The sequence below is a fragment of the Dasypus novemcinctus genome, chromosome 2, assembly GCF_030445035.2.
Source record: "Dasypus novemcinctus isolate mDasNov1 chromosome 2, mDasNov1.1.hap2, whole genome shotgun sequence".
Taxonomy (NCBI): Eukaryota; Metazoa; Chordata; class Mammalia; order Cingulata; family Dasypodidae; genus Dasypus; species Dasypus novemcinctus.
In genome coordinates, this window is record NC_080674.1 from 161,068,806 (window position 1) to 161,092,135 (window position 23,330).

The 23,330-nt window shown below is 41.4% G+C and overlaps 1 protein-coding gene across 1 annotated transcript in view; it reads right to left on the reverse strand.

Moving 5' to 3' along the window:
* The window catches only part of LOC101412732 (proton-coupled amino acid transporter 1-like), a 48,640-nt gene that overhangs the window by 15,486 nt on the left and 9,824 nt on the right, over positions 1 to 23,330 (reverse strand). The window contains 6 exon segments of the mRNA XM_071218664.1: positions 11,430 to 11,599; positions 16,281 to 16,447; positions 18,427 to 18,535; positions 19,232 to 19,398; positions 22,590 to 22,633; positions 22,636 to 22,673. Coding sequence (XP_071074765.1) covers positions 11,430 to 11,599; positions 16,281 to 16,447; positions 18,427 to 18,535; positions 19,232 to 19,398; positions 22,590 to 22,633; positions 22,636 to 22,673 — 695 coding nt within the window.

Below are 23,330 nucleotides of genomic sequence, written 5' to 3' on the forward strand. Positions count from 1 at the left end.
ACGAAAGAAGAAATTGATGATCTTAACAAACCAATCACAAGCAAAGAGATAGAATCAGTCATTAAAAATCTCCCAACTAAGAAGAGCCCAGGGCCAGACGGCTTCACAGGTGAATTCTACAAAACATTCCGGAAAGAACTAATACCAATCCTGTTGAAACTATTCCAAAAAATCGAAACAGAAGGAACACTGCCTAATTCCTTCTATGATGCCAACATTACCCTAGTACCAAAGCCAAACAAAGACACCACAAGAAAGGAAAATTACAGACCAATTTCTCTAATGAACCTAGACGCAAAAATACTTAACAAAATACTTGCTAATCATATTCAACAACACATTAAATGAATTATACACCATGACCAAGTGGGATTTATTCCAGGTATGCAAGGATGGTTCAACATAAGAAAATCAATCAATGTAATACACCATATAAACAGATTGAGAGAAAAAAACCACATGATTATATCTATAGATGCAGAAAAGGCATTTGACAAAATACAGCACCCCTTCCTGATAAAAACACTCCAAAAGATCAGAATACAAGGAAACTTTTTGAACATGATAAAGAGTATATATGAAAAACCTAAAGCCAACATTGTTTACAATGGCGAAATCCTGAAATCCTTCCCTCTAAACTCAGGAACAAGACAAGGATGCCCATTGTCTCCGCTCCTATTTAACATTGTCTTGGAAGTACTTGCTCGAGCACTGAGACAAGAACCAGATATAAAAGGCATTCAAATTGGAAGGGAAGAAGTCAAAATTTCATTATTTGCAGATGACATGATCCTATATGTAGAAAACCCTGAGAGATCTACAACAAAGCTCCTAGAACTCATAAATGAGTTTAGCAAAGTCGCAGGTTATAATTTCAATGCGCAAAAATCAGTAGCATTTCTGTACACCAATAATGAGCAAGATCAGGAGGAAATCAAGAAACAAATACCATTCACAATAGTAAATAAAAAAATCAAATACTTAGGAATAAATTTAACTAAAGAGGTAAAAAACTTATACATCGAGAACTATACAAGATTGTTCAAGGAAATCAAAGAAGACCTAAATAAATGGAAGAATATTCCCTGTTCATGGATAGGAAGACTGAATATTATCAAGATGTCTATCCTACCAAAACTGATCTACACATTCAATGCAATCCCAATAAAAATCAACACAGCCTTCTTTAAGGAACTAGAAAAACTAACTATGAAATTTATTTGGAATAAAAAGAGGCCCCGAATAGCCAAAGACATATTGAAAAAGAAAAACGAAATAGGAGGAATCACACCTCCTGACTTCAAAACATACTGCAAAGCTACAGTAGTGAAAACAGCATGGTACTGGCATAAGGAGAGACACACAGACCAATGGAATCGAATTGAAAGTTCAGATATAGAACCTCATGTATATAGCCATATAATATTCGATAAAGCCACCAAACCCTCTCAACTGGGAGAGAATGGCCTATTCAACAAATGGTGCCTGGAGAACTGGATAGCCATATGTAGAAGAATGAAAGAGGATTACCATCTCACACCTTATACAAAGATCAACTCAAGATGGATCAAAGACCTAAATATAAGAGCCAAGACCATAAAGACCTTAGAAAGCAGTGTAGGGAAACATCTACAGGACCTTGTAATAGGAAATGGCTTCATGAATATCACACCAAAAGCACGAGCAGCAGAAGAACAAATAGATAAATGGGACTACCTCAAAATTAAAGCCTTCTGCACCTCAAAGGAGTTTGTCAAGAAAGTAAAAAGGGAACCCACACAATGGGAGAAAATATTTGGCAACCATATATCTGATAAGAGACTTATAACTTGCATATATAAAGAACTCATATATCTCAAAAACAAAAAGATAAACAACCCATTTAAAAAATGGGAAAAAGATTTAAACAGACACTTCTCCAAAGAAGAAATACAAATGGCTAAAAAGCACATGAAAAAATGCTCCAAATCTCTAGCTATCAGGGAAATGCAAATCAAAACTACAATGAGATACCATCTTACTCCCATAAGATTGGCAGCCATGAAAAAAACAGTAGAATACAAATGCTGGAGAGGATGTGAAGAAAGGGGAACACTCATCCATTGCTGGTGGGAATGCAGAAGGATCCAACCATTCTGGAGGACAGTTTGGCAGTTTCTCAAAAAATTATCCATAGATTTGCCATATGACCCAGCAATACCACTGCTGGGTATATACCCATCAGATCTGAAAACAAGGACACAAACCGATATATGTACACCAATGTTCATAGCAGCATTGTTCACTATCGCCAAAAGTTGGAATCAATCCAAATGTCCATCAACAGATGAGTGGATCAATAAAATGTGGTATATACACACAATGGAATACTACTCAGCTGTAAGAACCAATACACTACAATCGCACGTGATAACATGGATGAACCTTGAGAATCTTATGTTGAGTGAAGCAACCCAGGCATTGAAGGACAAATACTATATGACCTCAATGATATGAAATAAGTTAACTGCCTCAGAGAGCTAGAGTCTGGAAAAGTGGCTTACTGGAAATCGGGGGGTGGAGGAAGGATGTGAGTTAATGTCTGCAGGGGTGGAATCTGTGATGAGCTGGCGGTAAGTATGAGCACAAAGAAGGGACAAAATGGGGGCAAGGGGTTACCTTTGGGTGGGGTTTTCTGGGTTTGAGGGGGGCTGGGGATGGGAAGAGGGGTAATATGGTCCAAGAAATAGGTGGGAGGGAGGGGCAACATACAAACATGGGAGAGTGTCAGAAGTTCATTGAGAACTAAATGTTGAGTAAAACATATCAAAGTATAAGTAGGAGGGTTACCTGGTTAGGACGCTCAGGGGGTATGGTCTGATGCGGCACGGACTCCGGAGGGAATGGCTGAAGGCTCATTTTGCCAAGGTGGGTTCTACCATTGGGTGGGGTGGACCCATATCCTGGGGAAGACTAATGCCGTCGAATAGAGAGAGCTGTATCTCTTGTGAGAAAGGATGGCTCCCAGGGCATTAGATTGGCAGGCGTTGTGGGCCCTAAGGGGAGGGGAAAATGGATGTGCAATGGATGGAACAAAGGTAAATAAGGGGGCAAAAGAGGAGTTATGTGAGAGTACACGAGGATGAATATAAAACAGCTAATATTACACCAAAAACATATAGGGGATGACAGACTAATAATGAAATCCATAAGACAAAACATAGGATAACTAAAAAATTTAGAAAACTGTACAACCTAAAGTATGGACCACATAGTAAGCACAAATGTTACCTTGTTTGAAAACTATAGTTTCGGAATCTGTACATCAGTTTCAGGAAATATGATATGAATAAGTTAAAAGATTATTGCTGTGGAAGGGAAAAGGTTTTATGGTGGATCTGGGGAAATACTGTATATTGTATATAAGAATTTCGGTGATCTAAGACTCTTCTGAAGCTGACATTATGTTGGGATTCACTTTACGGGAAGTTTTGGATCACAGAGTGGTTCAACAATGGCAGCGGAGGAATACTGATATGGGATGTTATTGACAAGATATATATGGTTGACAGGAAGTTATACAGGGCATATGCCCAGGGTATATGGTAATGTCTATATATACTTATAGTGGAAACAATTAAAAACAACAGCTGGGGGGGTACTGGGCTCCTGGCTGGGGGGTCACTGTTGTGGGCCCTGGGAGAGCAGCAGCAATCCTCCAGGTGCAACGGCAAGAACCAGGAAGGAAGGAGGGCCCAACAGTGGGCTCTTGATACTAATGGCTACACTTTTGAGCCTATACACCTGCAATAAGAACAAGGCCTAGAGTAGCATTGTGCCTGGGGGTTTCCTCCTGACAGCCTTCATGTTACTCAAATGTGGCCACTCTCACAGCCAAACTCAGCGTGTAGATGTGATGCATTCCCCCCAGCGTGGGACACAACACCCGGGGATGAGCCTCCCTGGCACCAAGGGATCACTACCACATACCAGCTGAAGAAGCAACTAGAAAATGACCTTGAATTAAAGATTCAATGCGGAACAGCAGAATATACCTGTCTACATATAATAACATGACTTCGGGAAGCGGTTTGACCTAATGTAAGGGGGAAATGGAAAGGAGAAATGAGATTATAAGGCTGTGAGTCTCTAAAAAAGAGTCTGGAGGTTGTCACAAGGAATACCCCTATGTACAACTGAACAGAGTCTAAGAGACAGATAAGGTAGATACAACCCCAGGTATTGGTTCTTTTGAGTCTGCGTGATGGAATTGGACTCAGAGGGGATCTCTTTTCACAAGACTTGCATGCTACTTTATTGGAATTGTAGTTGGTGCTGGGTTTGAGATATATGTAGGGGATTTGAATCTCTGGACTGATAATATGACACCAAGGCCCAGAGCCTCAACAGACTTCAGCTCCTACACTTTGATTTATTGGACTTACTCCACTCAGCTAACATGGAGTTGAAGAAGGTCAACCACCACAACATGGAGCCTAGAGTGTCTACAACTAGAAGCGGGAGGAGTGCATCCAGTACCCATGTGGAATCTAAGCCCTCACTTGACATAGGTGTGCAATGGACACAACCAATCCAATGTCCACAGATAAAATGTGGAACGGGTGTGGGAACGGTAGCCATGGGGGCTGCTGGGTGTGGGGAACGGGAGGAAGAGATGAGATGTGGAGGCATTTTCGGGATGTGGAGTTGTCCTGGATAGTGCTTCACGGACAATTACGGGACACTGTAGATCCCCCCAGGGCCCACTGGATGGAACGTGAGAGAGTCTGGGCTATGATGTGGACCATTGACTATAGGGTGCAGTGATGCTCAGAGATGAACTTTACCAGGTGCAATGGATGTGTCATGATGATGGGAGAGAGTGTTGCTGTGGGGGGAGTGGGGGGCGGGGGCGGTGGGGTTGAATGGGACCTCATATTTTTTTTAATGTAAATTAAAAAATAAATAAATAAATAATTTTTTTAAAAAAGCCCTAAGTAACTGGAGGAACATTCCATGCTTATGGATCGGAAGACTAAATATCATTAAGATGTCAATTCTACTCAAATTGATATACAGATTTAATGTAATCCTGATAAAAATTCCACAGCATTAAAGAAAAAATTGAAAACATGATCATTACATTTATTTGGAAGGGTAAGGAGTCCTGAATAGCCAGAAACATCAAAAAAAGGAAAAGTGAACCTTCATCTCCAGACTTTAAATCATAATACCTACCTATAGTGGTAAAAACAACATGGTACTGGCCTAAAGACAGATACAACAGACCAATGGAACCAAATTTATGGTTCAGAAACAGACCCTCATAGGTATGGTCAAGTGATTTTTGACTAGCCTGTCAAACTCACACAGCTGAGGCAGAACAATCCATTCAACAAATGGTGCTGAAAAAATTGGACATCCATAGCTTAAAGAAGGAAAGAGGACCCCCATCTCACACCTTATCCAAAAACTAACTCAAAATGGATCAAAAAGCTAAAAATAATCATGTGATTTTTTTCCTTCAATCTGTTTATATGGTGTATTACATTGATTGATTTTCTTATGTTGAACCATCCTTGCATACCTGGGATGAATGGTATGGGGAAAGGCAGGAAGAGATGAGAGGTGGAGGCGTCTTTGGGACATGGAGCTGCCCTATGGTGCTTCAGAGGTAATCACCGGACATTGTAAATCCTCACAGGGCCCACTGGATGGAATGGAGGAGAGTATGGGCCATGATGTGGAGCATTGACTATGAGGTGCAGAGGTACCCAAAGATGTACTTACCAAATCCAATGGATGTGTCATGATGATGGGAACGAGTGTTGTTGGAGGGGGGAGAGGGGGGGTGGGGGGTGGGGCTGAATGGGACCTCACATATATATCTTTAATGTAATATTATTACAAAGTCAATAAAAAAAAAATTACAGAATAAAATAAAATAAAAAAAAGCTAAAAATAAAAGAACCCTAAAACTTCTAGAAGAAATTGTAGGAAAATATCTTTAAGACCGGGTGGTAGGTGGTAGATTCTTAAAGGAGATAAGAGAAGGACTGAGTGGACTACTGATATTTAATGTATGTAGAAGTTTTAATTAAATTTACTGTAAAATTGTGGAAATGTATAGTGTGTATGGTAACACATAGTAAGAGCTAGTTTATAAATGGGGATGTGACTGAAAATGGTAGTCTAGTTATGTAAATGTCAATTGACAGAATGCTTGAGAATAATCTAGGAACTGGATGGCACAGTAAACCATATGGTGGGTGAGAATTGTGGTTGATGGTACAGATGCAAGAGTGTCCTTTGTTAGCTAGAACAAATGTATATCACCACTGCAGGGTGTTGGGAATGTGGAGAAGCATGGGAAAAATACAGCTGGAGTGATCTATAGACTGTGGTTAGTAGTAATAATATAATATTCTTGCATCTGTGCAAAAGATGTACTGTGCTGATACTGAGGCAGTATGGAAAATGTGAGCCAAATGTACACTATGGATATGGTAACAATCAGATGATATTATTTTATCTGTAGCAAATGATACACAGCATTGTGGTGTGTTGATGGAGGGGTGTTGTTTGGGAATTCTGCACATGTGCATGATTTTTTTGTAAGTTTACAACTTCTGCCATAAAAAATATATTTAAAAAATAATAATAGGGTGGGTTGGGGGAGAAACACACCAAATGTAAGATAAGGACTATGATTAGTAGTAAGATTTTGATAGTGTTCTTTCACAGTTTGTAACAACCCTCTCATGACAATGCAGTGTTGGTGGAGGGTTGATGTATGGGACCACTGTATGATGTTTGCTTTGTAAGTTCACAACTTTTACTATATACTTAATTGTTTATGTATGTTCATATATAAATGATATAAAGATAATAACAATTAGATTGGTTAGGGGAAAACTACGTTGTTTAACAGTAATATTTTGACAATGCTCTTTAATCATTAGTTAAAAAGGTTTAAAAACAATGCAAGTTATTGGTGGTAGGGTGAGATGTTATATATGTTTGTTTGGTGTTATGTATGTTTGTTTTGTAAGTTCACAATTATACACTTACTGTTTATGTATGTTTATGTATGAGTGATATATTTTAATAAAGTTTAAAAAACTTATGGGATACAGCAGAGGCAGTCTTGAGAGGCAAATTTATAGCCCTAAATACCTATATTAAAAAAGAAGTAAGAGCTAAACTCAAGGATTTAACTGAACAGCCAGAGAAACTAGAGAAAGAACAGCAAACCAATCCCAAATCAAAGAGAAGGAAAGAAATAATAAAGATTAGAACAAAATAAATGAAATTGAAAACAAAAAAACAATAGAGAAAATAAGCAAAACCAAAAGTTGGTTCATTGAGAAGATCAATAAAATTACCAACCCCTAGCTAGATGAACAATGAAAAAAAGAGAGAAGATGCAAATAAATACAATCAGAAATAAAAGGGCAAAGTTACATCTGACCCTACAGAAATAAGAACAATCATAAGAGGATATTATGAGACACTGCATCCCAGCAAACTAGACAATCTAGATGAAGTAGAAAAATTCTTAGAAATGTACAAATAACCTACACTGATGCTACAAGAAATACAAGAACTTAACAAACCAAACTCATTTAAAGAGATGGAATCTGTCATCAAAAATTTCCCAGCAAAGAAAAGTCTAGGACCAGATGGCTTCACAGGTGAATTCTACCAAGCATTTTGAAAAGAATTAACAATAATCCTGTTTCAACTCTTCCAAAAAACTGAAGAGGAGGGAAAATTACCCTACACATTTTATGAAGCCAACATCACCCTAGTACCAAAGCCAGATAAAGACACTACAAGAAAATTACAGACCAATCTCTCTAATGAACATGGATGCAAAAAATTCTCAACACAGTATTTCCAAATCAAATCCAACAGCATACCAAAAGACCAAGTGGGATTTATTCCTGGTATGCAAGCCTGGTTCAACATAAGAAAACCAATCAAATTAACAAATTAAAGGGGAAAAAACACATGAGCATCTCAATCGATGCAGAAAAAACATTCAACAAAATCCAGCATCCTTTCTTGATAAAAACACTTCAAAACATAGGAATAGAAGGAAAATTCCTCAATATGATAAAAGGTGTATAAAAACCCACAGCCAACATTGTACTTAATGAGAAAAGATTGAGAGTTTTCCTTCTAAGATTGGGAACAAGACAAGGATGCCCACTGTTACCATTGTAATTTAACATTGTACTAGAAGTTATAGCTAGAGCAATTTGACAGGAAAAAAAAAAGGCATCCAAATAGGAAAAGAGGAGGTAAAAGTCTCACTATTTGCAGATGACATGATCCTATATTTAGAAAATTCTGAAATGTCTACCAAAAAGCTAAATGAGTTCAGCAAAATGGCAGGATACAAGATCAACAAGCAAAAATCAGTAATGTTTTTGTACACTAGTATTGAACAATCTAAGGAGGAAATTAGGAAAAAAATTCCATTTACAATAGCAACAAAAAACTCAAACACCTAGGAATCAATTTAACCAAAGAAGTACAGGACCTATATGCAGAAAACTACAAAACAATGCTAAAAGAAATCAATGAAGATCTAAACAAATGGAAAGACATTCTGCGTTCATGGATTGGAAAACTAAATATCATGAAGATGTCAGTCCTACCCAAACTAATTTATAGATTGTGTGCAATACCAATCAAAATTCCAACAGCCTATTTTACAGAAATAGAAAAGGAAATTACTGAATTCATTTGGAAGGAAAGTGCACCCGAATAGCCAAAAGCATTTTGAAAAAGAAGAGTGACATGGCAAGAATTTCACTGCCTGACCTTGAAACATATTACAAAGCTACAGTGGTCAAAACAGCATGGCATAAAGACAGACATATTGATCAGTGGAATAGAATTGAGAGTGCAGAAATAAACCCTTACCTCTTTGGTCAGCTGGTTTTCAACAAACCTACCAAGTCTATGTTAACAGGATAAAATAGTCTCTTCAACAAATGGCACTGGGAGAACTGAATATCTATAACCAAAGGATTGAAAGAGGACCCTTATCTCACTCCCTATACATGAGTCAACTCAAAATGGTTCAAAGCCCTAAATATAAAAGCCAGGACCATAAAACTACCAAACACAAGCAAAATAGATAAATATAGATAAATGGAACCTCCTCAAATTAAACACTTTTGAACATTGTCAAACGGGTAAAAAGTAGCAGACTCAATGGAAGAAAATATTTGGAAATCACATGTCCCAGAAGGGTTTAATATCCATGATATATAAAGAGATGTTACAACTCAACAATAAAAAGACAAATGACTCAATTAAAAAATGGGCCAAAGACTTTAATAGAAATTTGTCCAAGGAAGAAATACAAATGGAAAAAAAGATATGAAAAAATGTTCAGCATCACAATTATTAGGGAAATGCAAATCAAAACCACAGTGAGATATCACTTCACACCTACTAGAATGGTGACTATTAAAAAGATAGAACTACAAGTGTTGGAGAAGATAGGGAGAAATAGGAATGCTTAGTCACTGTTGGTAAGAATGCAGAATGGTACAGCCACTGTGGCTGACTGTTTGGCAGTTTCTAAAGAAGCTGAATATAGATTTGCCATGTGACCCTGCAATATCACTACTGGGTAAATACCCAGAAGAACTGAGAGCAGTGATAAGAATAGAACACACCTATGTTCGTAGTGGCATTGTTCACAATTGCCAAAAGTTGGAAACAACCCAGAAGTTGATCAACCAATGAATGAATAAACACACTGTGGTGTATTCACATGATGGAATATTATGCAGCTGTAAGAAGAAATGAAGTCAAAAAACATATGACAATATGGATGAATCTGGAGGTCATTGCCCTGTATGTAAAAACAGTTCACAGAGCTCTCCTACAGAACATTGTGGGAAAGCAGGCAAGGCTCTTCTGAGACTTGCCTGGGGCAAGGGATTGCTGGCTATGGGAAGTGCCTGGGACCAGGAGGAAATGCTGCTTTCTAAGGAAGAGGAAACATTTGTATCCATGTAAACAGGGGAATTCTTATGGTCACGTGCACGTGTCCAAGGTAAGACACATGCAAAGAAAGGACCAAGGAAGATCCTACTCTTTTGCCTCAAGCTATTCACTGAACTTCTTGTGTGGCTAAACTCTGAAGGAGAGCACTCACCCAGTCCAATCTGCAAAGACTGGAAAAGGTCTTGACAAAGGAGCAAAGGCATTTCGATGGAGAATGTATCATCTTTTCAACAAATGGTACTGGAACAACTAGACATCCACATGAAAAAAAAATGGATCTAGACACTGACCTTTCACAAAAATAACTCACAATGGATCTCAGACATAAATGTTAAATTCAAAACTATAAAACTTCTAGACGATAACACACAAGAATATCTAGGGTTAGCTACAACCCTGTGGTTGATTGAATTTCGTACCCCAATTTAGACATGTTCTTAATCTTAATCCATGTCCCTACAGATGTGAAGATTTAATTTAGTTAAGGTGTGGCCTAACTAAATAAGGGTGGGCCTTAACCCAGATTGCTGGAGTCCATTATAAGCATAATAAATCCAGACATAGTGAAAATAAAGCCACAGGAAGGACCCAGAAGCAGGAACCCAGAAGAGAAAGGAGAGGATATTGCCATGTGATGGGAAAGGCAAGGAACCCCAAGGATTGCCAGCAATCAGTACCAGAAGGCTACAAATTTTTGAGAGAAAGCAAGCCTTGCTGATAATGTTGAGTTTAGACTTCCTATAGCCTCAAAATCATGAGCCAATAAATTCACATTGTTTAAACCAACCCATTGTGTGTATTTGTCATAGCAATGGGAAACTAAGACAAACACCAAAAGCATGATCCATGAAATTTACAAAAATTGATAAATTGGACTTCAATAAAATTAAAAGCATTGGCTCTGTGAATGACCCTGTTAAGAGAATGAAAAGACAGTCACAGATTGGGAGAAACTATTTGCAAAACACATATCTGATAAAGAACTTGTCATCACAATATACAAAGAACTCTTAAAAGTAAAAGTAAAAAAAAAAAATGAACAATCCAATTTAAAAAAGGGCAAAAGATCTGAACAGACATCCCATCAAAGAAGATACATAGATATCAAATTAGCGCATGAAAAGATGCTCAACATCTTATGTCATTAGGGAATTGCAAATTAAAATAACAATGAGACATCAATGTATACCTAGTAGAATAGCTAAAATCCAAAAAAAAACTGACGATATCAAATGCTGGTGAGGATGTGGAGCAATAGGAATTCTTATTTATTGTGTGTGGGAATGCGAAAGAGTACAGCCACTTTGGAAGAAAGTTTGGTACTTTCTTACAAAGCTAAACATAGTCTTACCATATGATCCAGAATCAGGGCCCTAGGTATGAAACAAGACAAACAAGGCTGCCCACCTTTTACTCACCTGTCAGGCAGACCATGGCAGCACAGACATCCAGGTCTACCACAAAGGCCCAGCGCTTCGGCACTTGGGAAACAGCAAAGGGCACAACAATCTCAGCAATGGCGTAGAACTGCAGTGGATAGGTGAGGCAGACACCACCCCAGTAGAGGAGCTTGACAGACTGGTACAACCTGTGGAAGGCAAAGGGGATCAGGAAAGCTCCATCCACAAAAGCCATCAGCTTCTAGAGGACCAGCTGAAGGATATAGCAACTCAGAGAAAGAAGCAGAAATTGGGAATTGCCAAAATTGCCCTAAAATACAGCAATACGTGAAGGGGCCATATTGTAGAAAATTATACATATGTATCTTTAGGCACTAGGAGTCTCCTACTATCAGAAAGATGAAGGGACCAAGACCTATAGAGAAGACGAAGGGTTCTTGTTTCATCTCATATTCCTTCAGGGGCATTGTATTAGTCAGCCAAAAGGGTGCTGATGCAAAATACCAGAAATTGGTTGGTTTTTATAAAGAGTATTTATTTGGGGTAGGAGTCTACAGATATCCGGCCATAAAGCATAAGTTACTTCCCTTACCAAAGTCTATTTCCATGTGTTGGAGCAAGATGGTTGCCAATGTCTGTGAGGGTTCAGGCTTCCTCAGCAACTATGTTTTCTTCACAAGGTCAGCTGTAGACTATTAGGCGAATGGCTTTGTTTCTCTCCCCGGGGTTTCTGCCATGTCTAAGGAGCTGTCTCTATTCCTCTGTGTTCTTCTCCTGGCTCAGGTCCTCTCTCCCCAGGGCTTGCTTCTCTTTCCTCTGTGTGCTTACTTCCTGGGGCTCCAGCTCAAGACTCCAGCATCGAACTCCAAATCAAAACTCCAACATAAAAATCTCCAACTCTGTCCTTTGCCATATCTTTTATCTGTGATCCCCACCCACCAAGGGGTGGGGACTCAGCACACTACTGACGTGGCCCAATCAAGGCCTAATCATAATTTAATCATGCCCAGGTACAGACCAGTTTACAAACATAATCCAATATCTGTTTTTGGAATTCGTAACTATAACAAGCTTCTTTAGGTATCTATTCAGTAAGTGAGGTGGTGGGTGAAACTGCCTACACTTGAAAAATCTCTCTCATACGATGGATTTGTATGCGTGCATGATGCTTATGTTGAAAATTTTACCAGATATAGTTTCAAGAGATTTGAATCCTTAGTTTCTTCTACTAAATGTTTTGGTCACTTTACTTCCTGTGACTTCCTTTGCCTCACCTGTAAAGTGGGGTTAAACTCTGTACCTGAAAAAAGGCAGGGGTTAGATCTGATAGTCTCTGAAAGTTTATGATCATGAAATGCTGACCACAAAGGGCTCATTTTTTCTTTTTTTCAAGAATAGGAAAAACAATACTGTTTTTGTAGCAGGCATAAAACAAATGAAAGATTGGTGACTATGTTACTATAATGCTCAAAAAATCTTTAATGGTATTTTACTGCTTGTAGGAAAGCATCCCAAACTTGAGCCTGTGATTCAAAGCTCATCACATTTCAGGCTAATTTCCTTTTATGTCCTCTAGCAACAGTCCCTCCTTCCATCTCCACCCCCATATGCTCAACCCCATAGCCACACCAGACAACTAGACATGACCTGAGGTTTCGTGCATGCTGTTCCCTCTGCCAAGAATCTGTCATATTCCTGCTCATCACTCAGGTCTTGGGTGCTTCTGTGATGCTTCTGTTCCCTGGTCAGAGTTAATCCTCCTTCTTTTGAGTTCCCATGACACTTGGTCCTCCCCCACTTGGAGAGCTTCTCACATGAGGATTAGTTGGTTGTATGTCAGCCTCTCTGTGAGGCTGGGGAGTGAGGCTAGGTCATACTGGTAGTCCCTGCACCTTGTACTGTGCCTTCCATGTGGCAGATGGGGTTGTTACAAGCATAAAATGAGATCATGCCTGGAAACCACTTAGCACATGGGAAACAGCAAATGCTTGTGTTTCCTTCTTCTCCTCCTGCTAGTCTTCCTATTAATATTAATATTGGGTATGAGATACTCAGAAAACTATGTCCAAGTTATCACAGTGTTTATTTATACATTAGATCAAATGTGCTTTCCCGACCTTTGTTTAGTGTCATTAACTTATTTAGGGAAGCGGACTTGGCCCAATGGATAGGGCATCTGCCTACCACATGGGAGGTCCACGGTTCAAACCCCGGGCCTCCTTGACCCGTGTGGAGCTGGCCCGTGTGCAGTGCTGATGCGCACAAGGAGTGCCCTGCCACGCAGGGGTGTTCCCCATGTAGGGGAGCCCCACGTGCAAGGAGTGTGCCCTGTAAGAAGAGCCACCCAGCACAAAAGAAAGTGCAGCCTGCCCAAGAATGGCGCTGTACACAAGGATTGCTGACACAACAAGATGACGCAACAAAAAGAAACACAGATTCCTGGTGCTGCTGATAAGGATGGAAGCAGTCACAGAAGAACACACAGTGAATCGACACAGAGCGCAGACAACTGGGGGCTGGGAGGGGAAGGGGAGAGAAATTTTTAAAAGAACTTATTTAGGGTCAGTAACTTAAGAAAATCACCTTAGTTTAAGGTTTATTTATTAATTATATATTTTTTGAAGATACATAGATCACAAAAAATGCATCATTCAAAAAATATAAGTGGTTCCCACATACCCCCCACCCCCCTCACTCCACTCCTCCCACATCAACAACCTCTTTCATCAGTGTGGCACATTCATTGCATTTGGTGAATACATTTGGAGCACTGCTGCACTGCATGGATTATAGTTTACTCTGTAGTTGACACTCTCCCCCAGTACATTCAGTGGGTTATGGCAGGATACATAATGTCCAGCATCTGTCCCTGCAATATCATTTAGGACAACTACAAGTCCCGAAAATGCTCCCGCATCACATCTCTTCTTCCCTCTCAGTGGACCTCCTGATATTCTACTATGGAACTATAGTGACTAGCAATGGAAGGAATTGTAGCATTGATGTGGAGAAAGTGGCCCCAGTAGTTGTTGGGTTTTGTTTTGTTTTGTTTTTTGTTTTTTTAAGAGAGAGGAATGACAAATATAGAATTACATTTTCAGGGGAAGATACTATTGATAATAACCAACCTTTACTGAGTTACTTCTATGTGACAGGCATGGTGCTAAATTCTTGGTTTTAACTTGATTATTTCTGACTACAACCCTATGAAGTAGGTACTGGTATGGCCTAGTTTTACAAATGAGGAAGCTGAACCTTCGAAAGGCAGGTAATATTCCCAAGGTCATACAACTAGCGTGACAAGCACAGACTTCTACCCAGGGTGTCTGACTGATTTTGGAAATCACACTCTTAAGGGTTTTGTAATGCTAGACCACCTTTCCATTCAACCAGACCACCTTTCCATTCAGCCAAGTCCATAGCTACCCATTCCATCCCTGCCAGTAACGTGAAAGATGTAAAGAAGTAGGAGAATTTCCCAGACCATAAGCACTATGGCCAGGGAGGTGTGAATCTGCACAGACTTTTCTAGGGGCTGGGTGACATTAAGAGAAATTACCACCCACTTACATGTGTGTAGTTTATACACATGGGCTCAGATGATCATTACACTGACTCCTGGCGCCAGACAGAGCTCTCAGCTGTGGCTCATCTCATGAAACTTCTCACATCTGCCTTTAAGAACCAAACACTCTGGGCTGGATTCACCTTGTGCAGAGACAAGAACACGTTCCCAGTGAGGGAGTTAATGTAAGAGTGTAAAATGTGGGACAGAATAAAAGAGGGGATCTGTGTGTCTGAAAACCTGAGTGCTTATGCAAAGTCAAGATGGAGAGCAAAAAAGAGAGAAGCAGCTCTAGCCATCCTATAACTGATATTCTACTTAACACCCTTTTTAGTGATTCCCGCACTTTGCCTGCCTTATGAGAACTTGTAAGGACATCTATTAAATGATCTGTGGCCCCTGGATTTGGCTGTAATTATGATATGTTCTAATGGACATGGTTGGGTTAACCTGCCCAGGAACCGCTACTGCTTCAGCTAACACAGGAGCCACACTGTCCCGCTCTCAGACCACGAGTTCAGAGAGCTCCCTGCCCTTCTGCTGCTCTCGGGCTATAGGAAAGCATGTGATCCAGGTCTGGCCAAGCAGCATATTTCATCTACTGGCCAAAGAATTGGCTCAGGAATTGCAACTGACCCTCACTGGGCAGATTAGAATTAATCTAAGGCTTTTAATAGACCTTTTGGAAAAAGAGAAATTCCCTTGACACTGGGGCTGATGAAAGAACAGCCTGTAACCAAGGGGTGGTGAGCAGTGATCTAGCCACTGTGTGTGGGAAGAATCCACTTGGATAAAGTCAACACAGAGGAAAACAAACCTGTGAGATGGAGAGAGACAGAGTCTTGATAATGCCACTTAAATGGCTGGATCCAGCCATGCCTGAAACTAGATATAGCCACAAACTTTTCTTTCATATCAGGTCAATTTGTATTGAACTTCTGTCACTTGCAAATGAAAGGGACCTGACCAATATATCAGTCAAAGTTGGGAGAACACTTAGAAATCATTTAGCCCGATGCTTTTGTTTGGTTGATGGGGAAACTGAGATTCAGAGAGGAGAAATCTCTTGATTAGAACACAGGAGAATTAATGGCCAGGTTGGACCAAGAACCCAGGGCTCTTGATTTATGTAGTCCCCTCTTTCCATGGTGCAGAGTCCTGCTTGTGGCATCTTTCTCCATACTGGAGATTTGGTCCTCACTCGGGCCCTTGCTCTTTGCCTCTCATAAGGGGAAGCTAAGCCAGCCCACCCTGTACGTCATTGGAGAGTCCAGTGACCATAAGAACTTCTGGAGCTCACTCACCAGCAGTTGGGGAGGTTGAGGGTAATGCTTGCCTGGGTGGCGGCCCCAAACTTGAGATAGCCTGAAGTCCCAAGGCTTATGAACAGGATGGTGATTGCTAACATCGCCCCATACAGGATGAGTGGAAACTGGGTCTGGTCCCTCATCTTGTTCTCCAGAGGCAAAATCTGTGAACAGAGGAGACACAGACAATTACACAGGGGACCCCATTTATGTGGAGACCCCATTTATGCACTCTTTAATATTCTAAACGCATCCATCTCAACCATCAAAAAACTTGAGAAAAAAAGCCCAAATAGCTCCAATTTGTGATGCCTCCTTCAAATCCAATAAGTACAAGGGACTATTGAGTTTAAAATACCAGTTATTGAAAAGACCTTAGAAGTCTTCTGGGCCAGCCATCCATACCTGAGTATTCTCTACCCTGTTCAGGACAGGCTCCACCTATGGCCAGGCTGGTGGTCCATGGACGATGATGACCGTCGTCACCATCGTTGTTATGGGAAATGGCAGCTGGGATGCACAAGCAGCGTCTCGGCAGGTGTTGTGCCCTGTGCTCAGCACAGGAGGGGCTCGTTCCCCATTTCACAGCTGGAGGTGCCCTTTCGGCAGTAATGCAGGTATGCTGGTGACAGTATAATTCTGGATTCCTTTTGCTTGGGGGTGGGAGGGGGGATATAGCCAGCACACCTGACAATACAACAGCTCCTGACCAAAGGGTGGAAAAGGAGTGGGGATTGTATGGGCACCAGACTGAAGAAGCCTGTTTCCTCAATCGTGGTGTGAGTTGTCTAGAAAAGCCTCTAAGTGCTCACCCTGCATTCCAGGCCAGCTGCCTGTGAACTGTGATTCCGTGTCCCAGGTGGCAGTGCGGAGGCATCAGCTCTGAATAACTGCTCAGGCAGCAGTGCGCGTGTGTATGCGTGCGTGTGTCTAGGGATGGTGGAAGAGGAGAAAGAGTGGGGGAGGGGGGAAGACCCAGGTGAACTGCTGTCAAGGCAGATCTAAAAGGGGAACTGTTAATTTGATTTTTAAAAGAGGGAAACCAGAAGAATCTGAGAGGGAGCAGGCAGGAGGGTGCAGGGGAGATGCTTTGGTCTGGGAGCTCACAGGCGAGGGCTTAGGCCCTGGCTTTGGGGTTTAACGGCAGTGTGCTCGCAGACACGCCCCATTACCTGTAGCCTTCAGCTTCAATACCTGTGCATGGATAATACGCTTCAACCTGGCGATAAAATTTTCATCTGTGTCTTTGTTTAACTTTTTATTTTGAAATACTTCAGACTTACAGAAAAGTGAGACTAGTACAAAGAATTCCCATAACCGTTTACCCAGATTCCTCAAAGGTTAACTCATTTGCTTTATCATGTTCTCCTTCTGTATGTGAATGTGCAGTGTGGGGATGTATGTGTGTGTATGTATATATATACACACATACATATACATGGTGTGTGTGTTTGTATTTTTTCTGAGCTATATATTAAACTAACTTTAGGTTTTCTCTTTTGAGTTCATTCAAAGGGTTCAGAGGATAAGGAAATATTTGAAAACCATTGTTGAGCTCCCTTTTAATGCTGATTTTTTGTATGTTTATGTGATTTTTTCCTCATACTGGATTAAAATATCACCAGCATCCAAATGTGCTAAGGGCATATTCAACTAAATTGTAGATATTTAATATGAAGACCATAGTGCTAATGTCAGTTGACCTGTAGGCAGGGATTGTCATACAAGGTTTTCAGTTCTCTCATTTCATAGATGGAGAAAATGGGGTCCACTGAAAAGAGATTTGCCCAATACCCCATAGCTTTCTATTAGAGATTTTTTTTCTAGCATTTTTTAAAAGCATTATCTTGCACACACTTGATAAGGACTGGTGAAACAAAATAATAAAGACCTACTTTGTACTTGGCAATAAGTTATATCAGTGAGTCCTTACAATATCTCTGCTTTGAAGGTATTTTAATTTCTCCTTTTACAGATGAGCAAACAGACCCTCAGAGAGCTTTTAAATAGCTTGCCCAGGGTCATACAGTTTGAAAGGATGAAGCCAGTATTCACACCACGTCTGCAGGGCTGGGAAACCAGTGCTCTTCCCCTCGGCTCCATTGCCTGGGGTGAGGGCTGCTCTCCCCATCTGATAGCTTACCACTCCAAGACCTTCCCAGGCAAAGAGCACTGCCCCGAAGAACAGGGGGTAGGTCTTCCAGTTGGCCGCTAGGGGTAGGCTGCACTGGTCTGGGATTTCCTGAGAGAAACCCAGGACAAATGGTTACCACAAAACTGGATTTGAAAAAAAAAATGCAATGGAAATGACGTTAAAGAGAGACAGCCAACCAGCCAGCAGGGTTCCACAGTGAGCTCGACTTCCTCTTGACCGTCTCCCTTTGGTGGAAGGACCTCAGTTCTCTTCGAGGACAGAGGAGCAGGAGCCCTCCAGACACAGGGAAGCAGTAACAGTGAGGCAGACCTACCCTGAAATCCCCTAGGCAAGTAGTGAGCGGATTGCCCGGTGGGGGGCGAGGTGGAGGAGGGGCTTTTCCTCTTGCTCAGGAGGAGCACGCAGCCCGGAGAGTTCATATCCAATCCCTGCCCCCCTTCCTTCTGGCTAATGAGAGGAAGAAACTGGCAGCTATTTCAACTCAGCTCTTTGGGATTCAACAAGCTTTTTGGTCCATTAGCATTATCAGGGGCTTGGAAAATATAACATATATGTGTAAAGTGCTTTGGAGCTTTGTGATTCAGGGTGTGGTCAGGCATCACCTGGGAGCTTGTGAATCTCAGAATCTCAGGGCCCACCCCGACTTCCAGAATCAGAATCTGCACTGGAACAAGTTTCCTAGGTGGTTTGGATACCCACGGGAGTTCGAGAAGCACTGCTCAGAGATGCTGCTGCGGCTTCCCTGAAGACCACACTCTGAATAGCAACTCTTCAGAGCATACTTCCCCATACTTAGCTGATCATCAAAATCAGGGAAACAAACAACACAACAAAAGGAAATAAAAACAATCCACAGATTCCTGGGTTCCAATTCCAAAGGTTCAGATTCAGTACAACCAGGGCAGGGCCTGGAAATCTGTTATTCAACAAGGTTGCAATGTGATTCTGATGCTCAGCCAGCTTTGGGGGAGATAACAGCTTAAAGTTAGTATTTAGAACGTACTAGGCAGGGATCTAAGCTCTTCAAATGTATTAACCCGTTTGATTCTCACAGACCTAGGGGATAGGTCCTAGTATCAGTCCCATTTTCCAGATGGGAAAAACTGAGGCACAAAGAATGGTAGGGAGCAGATGTAGCTCAAATGGTTGAGCATCTGCTTCCCAAGTATGATGTACTGTAGTGTGACTACTACCAAATGCTCCTCTCTACCACTAGAATGTTTCCCGAGGGCAGCGACTTTATCCATGTGTTCTCTGCTGGATACTCGGCACAGCCGCCGACTCAAGGTGCATACTCTCTATATTTGTTGAATTGGGGAGCGACTATAGCTCAGTAGTTAAGTGCCTAATTCCCATATATGAGGTCCTGGGTTCAATCCCCTGTACCTCCTAAAAGAAAAAGAAAAAAGAATGTATTCTATATTTGTTGAATGAATGAATGGATTCATTAATTGAAAGAAAAAATTAGTGATATTCTGAAGAGAGACAGAGATGACCTAGACACATCATTTTTTTTTTTCAAATAACAGTTTCATGATTGCAAAATAATGTGTTGATGGCAAAAAAATAAGAAATATAAAGAAGCAGAAAGAAAATAAAAATTCTCTTTGGGAACTTTTTGGCAATAATTGTTTTTTTTTGTTTTTTTAAAGATTTTTTATTTATTTCTCTCCCCTTCTCCTCTCACCTCCCCCCCCCCCCCCGTTGTCTGCTCTCTGTGTCCATTCTCTGTGTTCTTCTGTGACCGCTTCTCTCTGTAACAGCGGCACCGGAAATCTGTGTTTCTTTTTGTTGTGTCATCTTGTTGTGTCAGCTTTCCATGTGTGTGGTGCCATTCTTGGGCAGGCTGCACTTTCTTTCGCCCTGGGTGGTTCTCCTTACGAGGCGCACTCCTTGCGCGTGGGGCTCCCCTACGCGGGGGACACCCCTGCGTGGCAGGGCACTCCTTGCGCGCATCAGCACTGCGCATGGGCCAGCTCCACACGGGTCAAGGAGGCCTGGGGTTTGAACCGTGGACCTCCCATGTGGTAGGCGGACGCCTTATCCATTGGGCCAAGTCCACTTCCCAATAATTGTTTATAATAGCAATAATATAAAATAAAATAGATATAATCCAAATGCCTGTCAATAGGGACTTGGTAAATAGGTTATGTCTGGGGAGGTCTCTGATATATTATTAAGAAAACAATGTAAATGACAGATCAGTACCATAGTTTGAAAAAGACTGATTACTACATATGTATGTGTGATGCTTAGGCTAATGTGTCAACTGGGTCAGGTAATTGTACCCAGTTGTTTGGTCAAGCAAAGCACTGGGCTAATTGTAATACAAAGATATTTATGGACTTTAGTGACCAGCGAATTTACTGCGTAGATAGCTGATTACAATTACATCAATCAGGGAGATTGCCATAAGCAATCCAATCAGTTAAATGCCTTAAAAGAAGTGATCCCAGCATTCAGGGAGAATTTCCCAGCTCATCTTTGGACAGCCAGCATCTCCCAGAAACTCATCAAGGACCTTCATTGAATGGAACCTGGACTTGTGCATGCCCACGGTCATGTGAAAGACTCTGGTAAAATCTTACTATCGACAGGTATCTTGTTGATTCTGTTTCCCTAGAGAGTCCTGACGAATACAGTATGTTCAAATATTCAAGGGAAAAACTTGAAAAGCTAGTCATTACATTTAGCAGTGTATGCAAGGGGAGAGATTTATAGGGACCTTTTGGTTTCTATTTCATAATGTCTATATTATTGTTTGATTTTGTTCAAGAAAGAGCATTGTTCAACCATAATGATTAAAAATGAGGACAAAAGATAACCTGTAGATTCATTTCAGAGTGACAACTGCTGTTAACATTTTAGAATGTGTATTTGTGTGTATATATATGGAAACAGGTCTATATATGAGTGAGACTTAGGTGTACACATTGCTTTATACCTATCTTTTTAGGGCCTATAACACTGGAGTTTTTTTCAGTGGTAGGGTATGAAGGGCCATTTGCTGAAAATACACATCTAACAAATATTTATTGGGCAGTTATTTTGTTCTAAATAGCCCCCGGGGAAACTTCTCTAGCCTCGGTGAGCTCATAAGCTATTTACAAAAAGATGTAGACACAGAACACTATTCAAGGAAAACTATAAATATATAAAGTTGGGTTGGATTGAGAGGGGGAAAATAAGGTAGAGATTGCATTGCATGGATCAGGGTAGGCTCCTCAGAGCAGGTGGTGTTTGAGCAGAACATTCAGGATGGGTGTGATTTGGACATGCAAAAATCAGAAAGTAGAGGAGGGAGGACAGTACCTGTAGAAGGTGTAGCATAAGAAAAGGCTTTGTGATGGGAAAGGACAGGATCTACTTGGGAACAGTGGACAGTGCAGGTATTCTGGAGGACAGACCATATAAAAAGGAGAAGAGGAAGATCACACTGAAGGGGAGGCAGGCAGGGGCTAGGTCACCCAGGGTCATGTGAGGCAGGTTAAGGTGTTTAGAATGGAGGCTGTTCAACTGGGAGGCGTTGAAGATTTTCAAGAGGGAAAGTTGTGCTCAGTTTTTTCTCTTGCTTCTCTCAGATGAGGACCTGCAGGATCCAAAGTGACCCTGCATTGTTCAGGCTTTCTGTAGCTTGGTTGATTTGGATGTAGCTTCTCAAGGCTGAAGCTGGGCGATTGACTTAGTTTGTCTGGGTGCTATGACAAATACCACACAACAGTGGGGATTCACTGGCTCACAGTTTCAGGAGCCAGAAGTCCACATCAAGGTGCTGGCTAGAAGGCTTGCTTCCTCCCAGGGTAGGTAGCATCCTTGGGCACCTTGGCTTTCCTCTCCATGTGAGTGTCCTCTCCTTTTCCTGCCAGGTTCCCACTGGCTTCCAGCATCCCTCCAGCTTCCCACTCCTCCCTGTGGCTTTCTCTTACCATGTCTGAATTTCTTCTGCTTATTAAGGACTCCAGTAATCTGGATTAAGGTCCATCCTCGTTCAGGTGGGTCACACCTCAACTAAGATTAACATCCTTGAAAGGTCCTATTTACAATGGTTCACATGCCCAGGGATGTGATTAAGAATATGTCTCCATTGGGGTACATAATACAGCCTGCCACTGCTTGCCAGCTTGTATTTCTGCTCACACGCTCTACCCTACCTGTTTACAGTTATCTGCCAGAAACATTAGGAACACACAGCAGAGCCCAGCTGGTCCACAATCAGGAAGAAGAGCACGATGGATCTAGGTGTTGGGAGAGGAAGGTGTTTGTTATAAAAGGAGGGAAGGCAGAGAGAATTTGAGGCCACCCAACGTCCTGGTTTTATGAGCCTGTGCCTCGCCTCTCCTGCCTGGGTGCCCTTGCTTCCCTCAGCACAGGGGGGAACACTGCTGCAGCCTCAGACCTCCTGCAGTCCTGGAAGGGATACCAGTTCCCTGGCAGGCTCATCACTATTTTCTAGGCAGAAACTTCTTGTGTCCAGATAGTTATGGAGTCAAATCAGCCTGTCTTGACCTTCCTGACCCATTATCTGCTGCCCAACCTCATCTGCTCAGAGAAGGGGACTCTGTTCTCAATTCCAGCCAACTTGACTTGGACACTGAGCACCCTGCTCACTGTTGGCCGTCTCTTCTTCCATGGGCTGAATTTGCTTCCACTCTTACCCCTTCCAATCTCTGCTCCACACAGGAGCTGGAGTGATCTTATAAACATTACTGATAATATCATGCCCTTCTTCTGCTTAAAAACCCTTCTGGGACTTCTCTCTGCCCTTGGAATAATATTCTAGCATGTTAACTTGCATACAAGTTACTGCATGGATTTGGCCCTGTCTACCTTTCCATTCTTCCTTCTCCATCTCTTCCTTCTCACTCAGCACACTTCAGCCAGTTTCTGGAGGA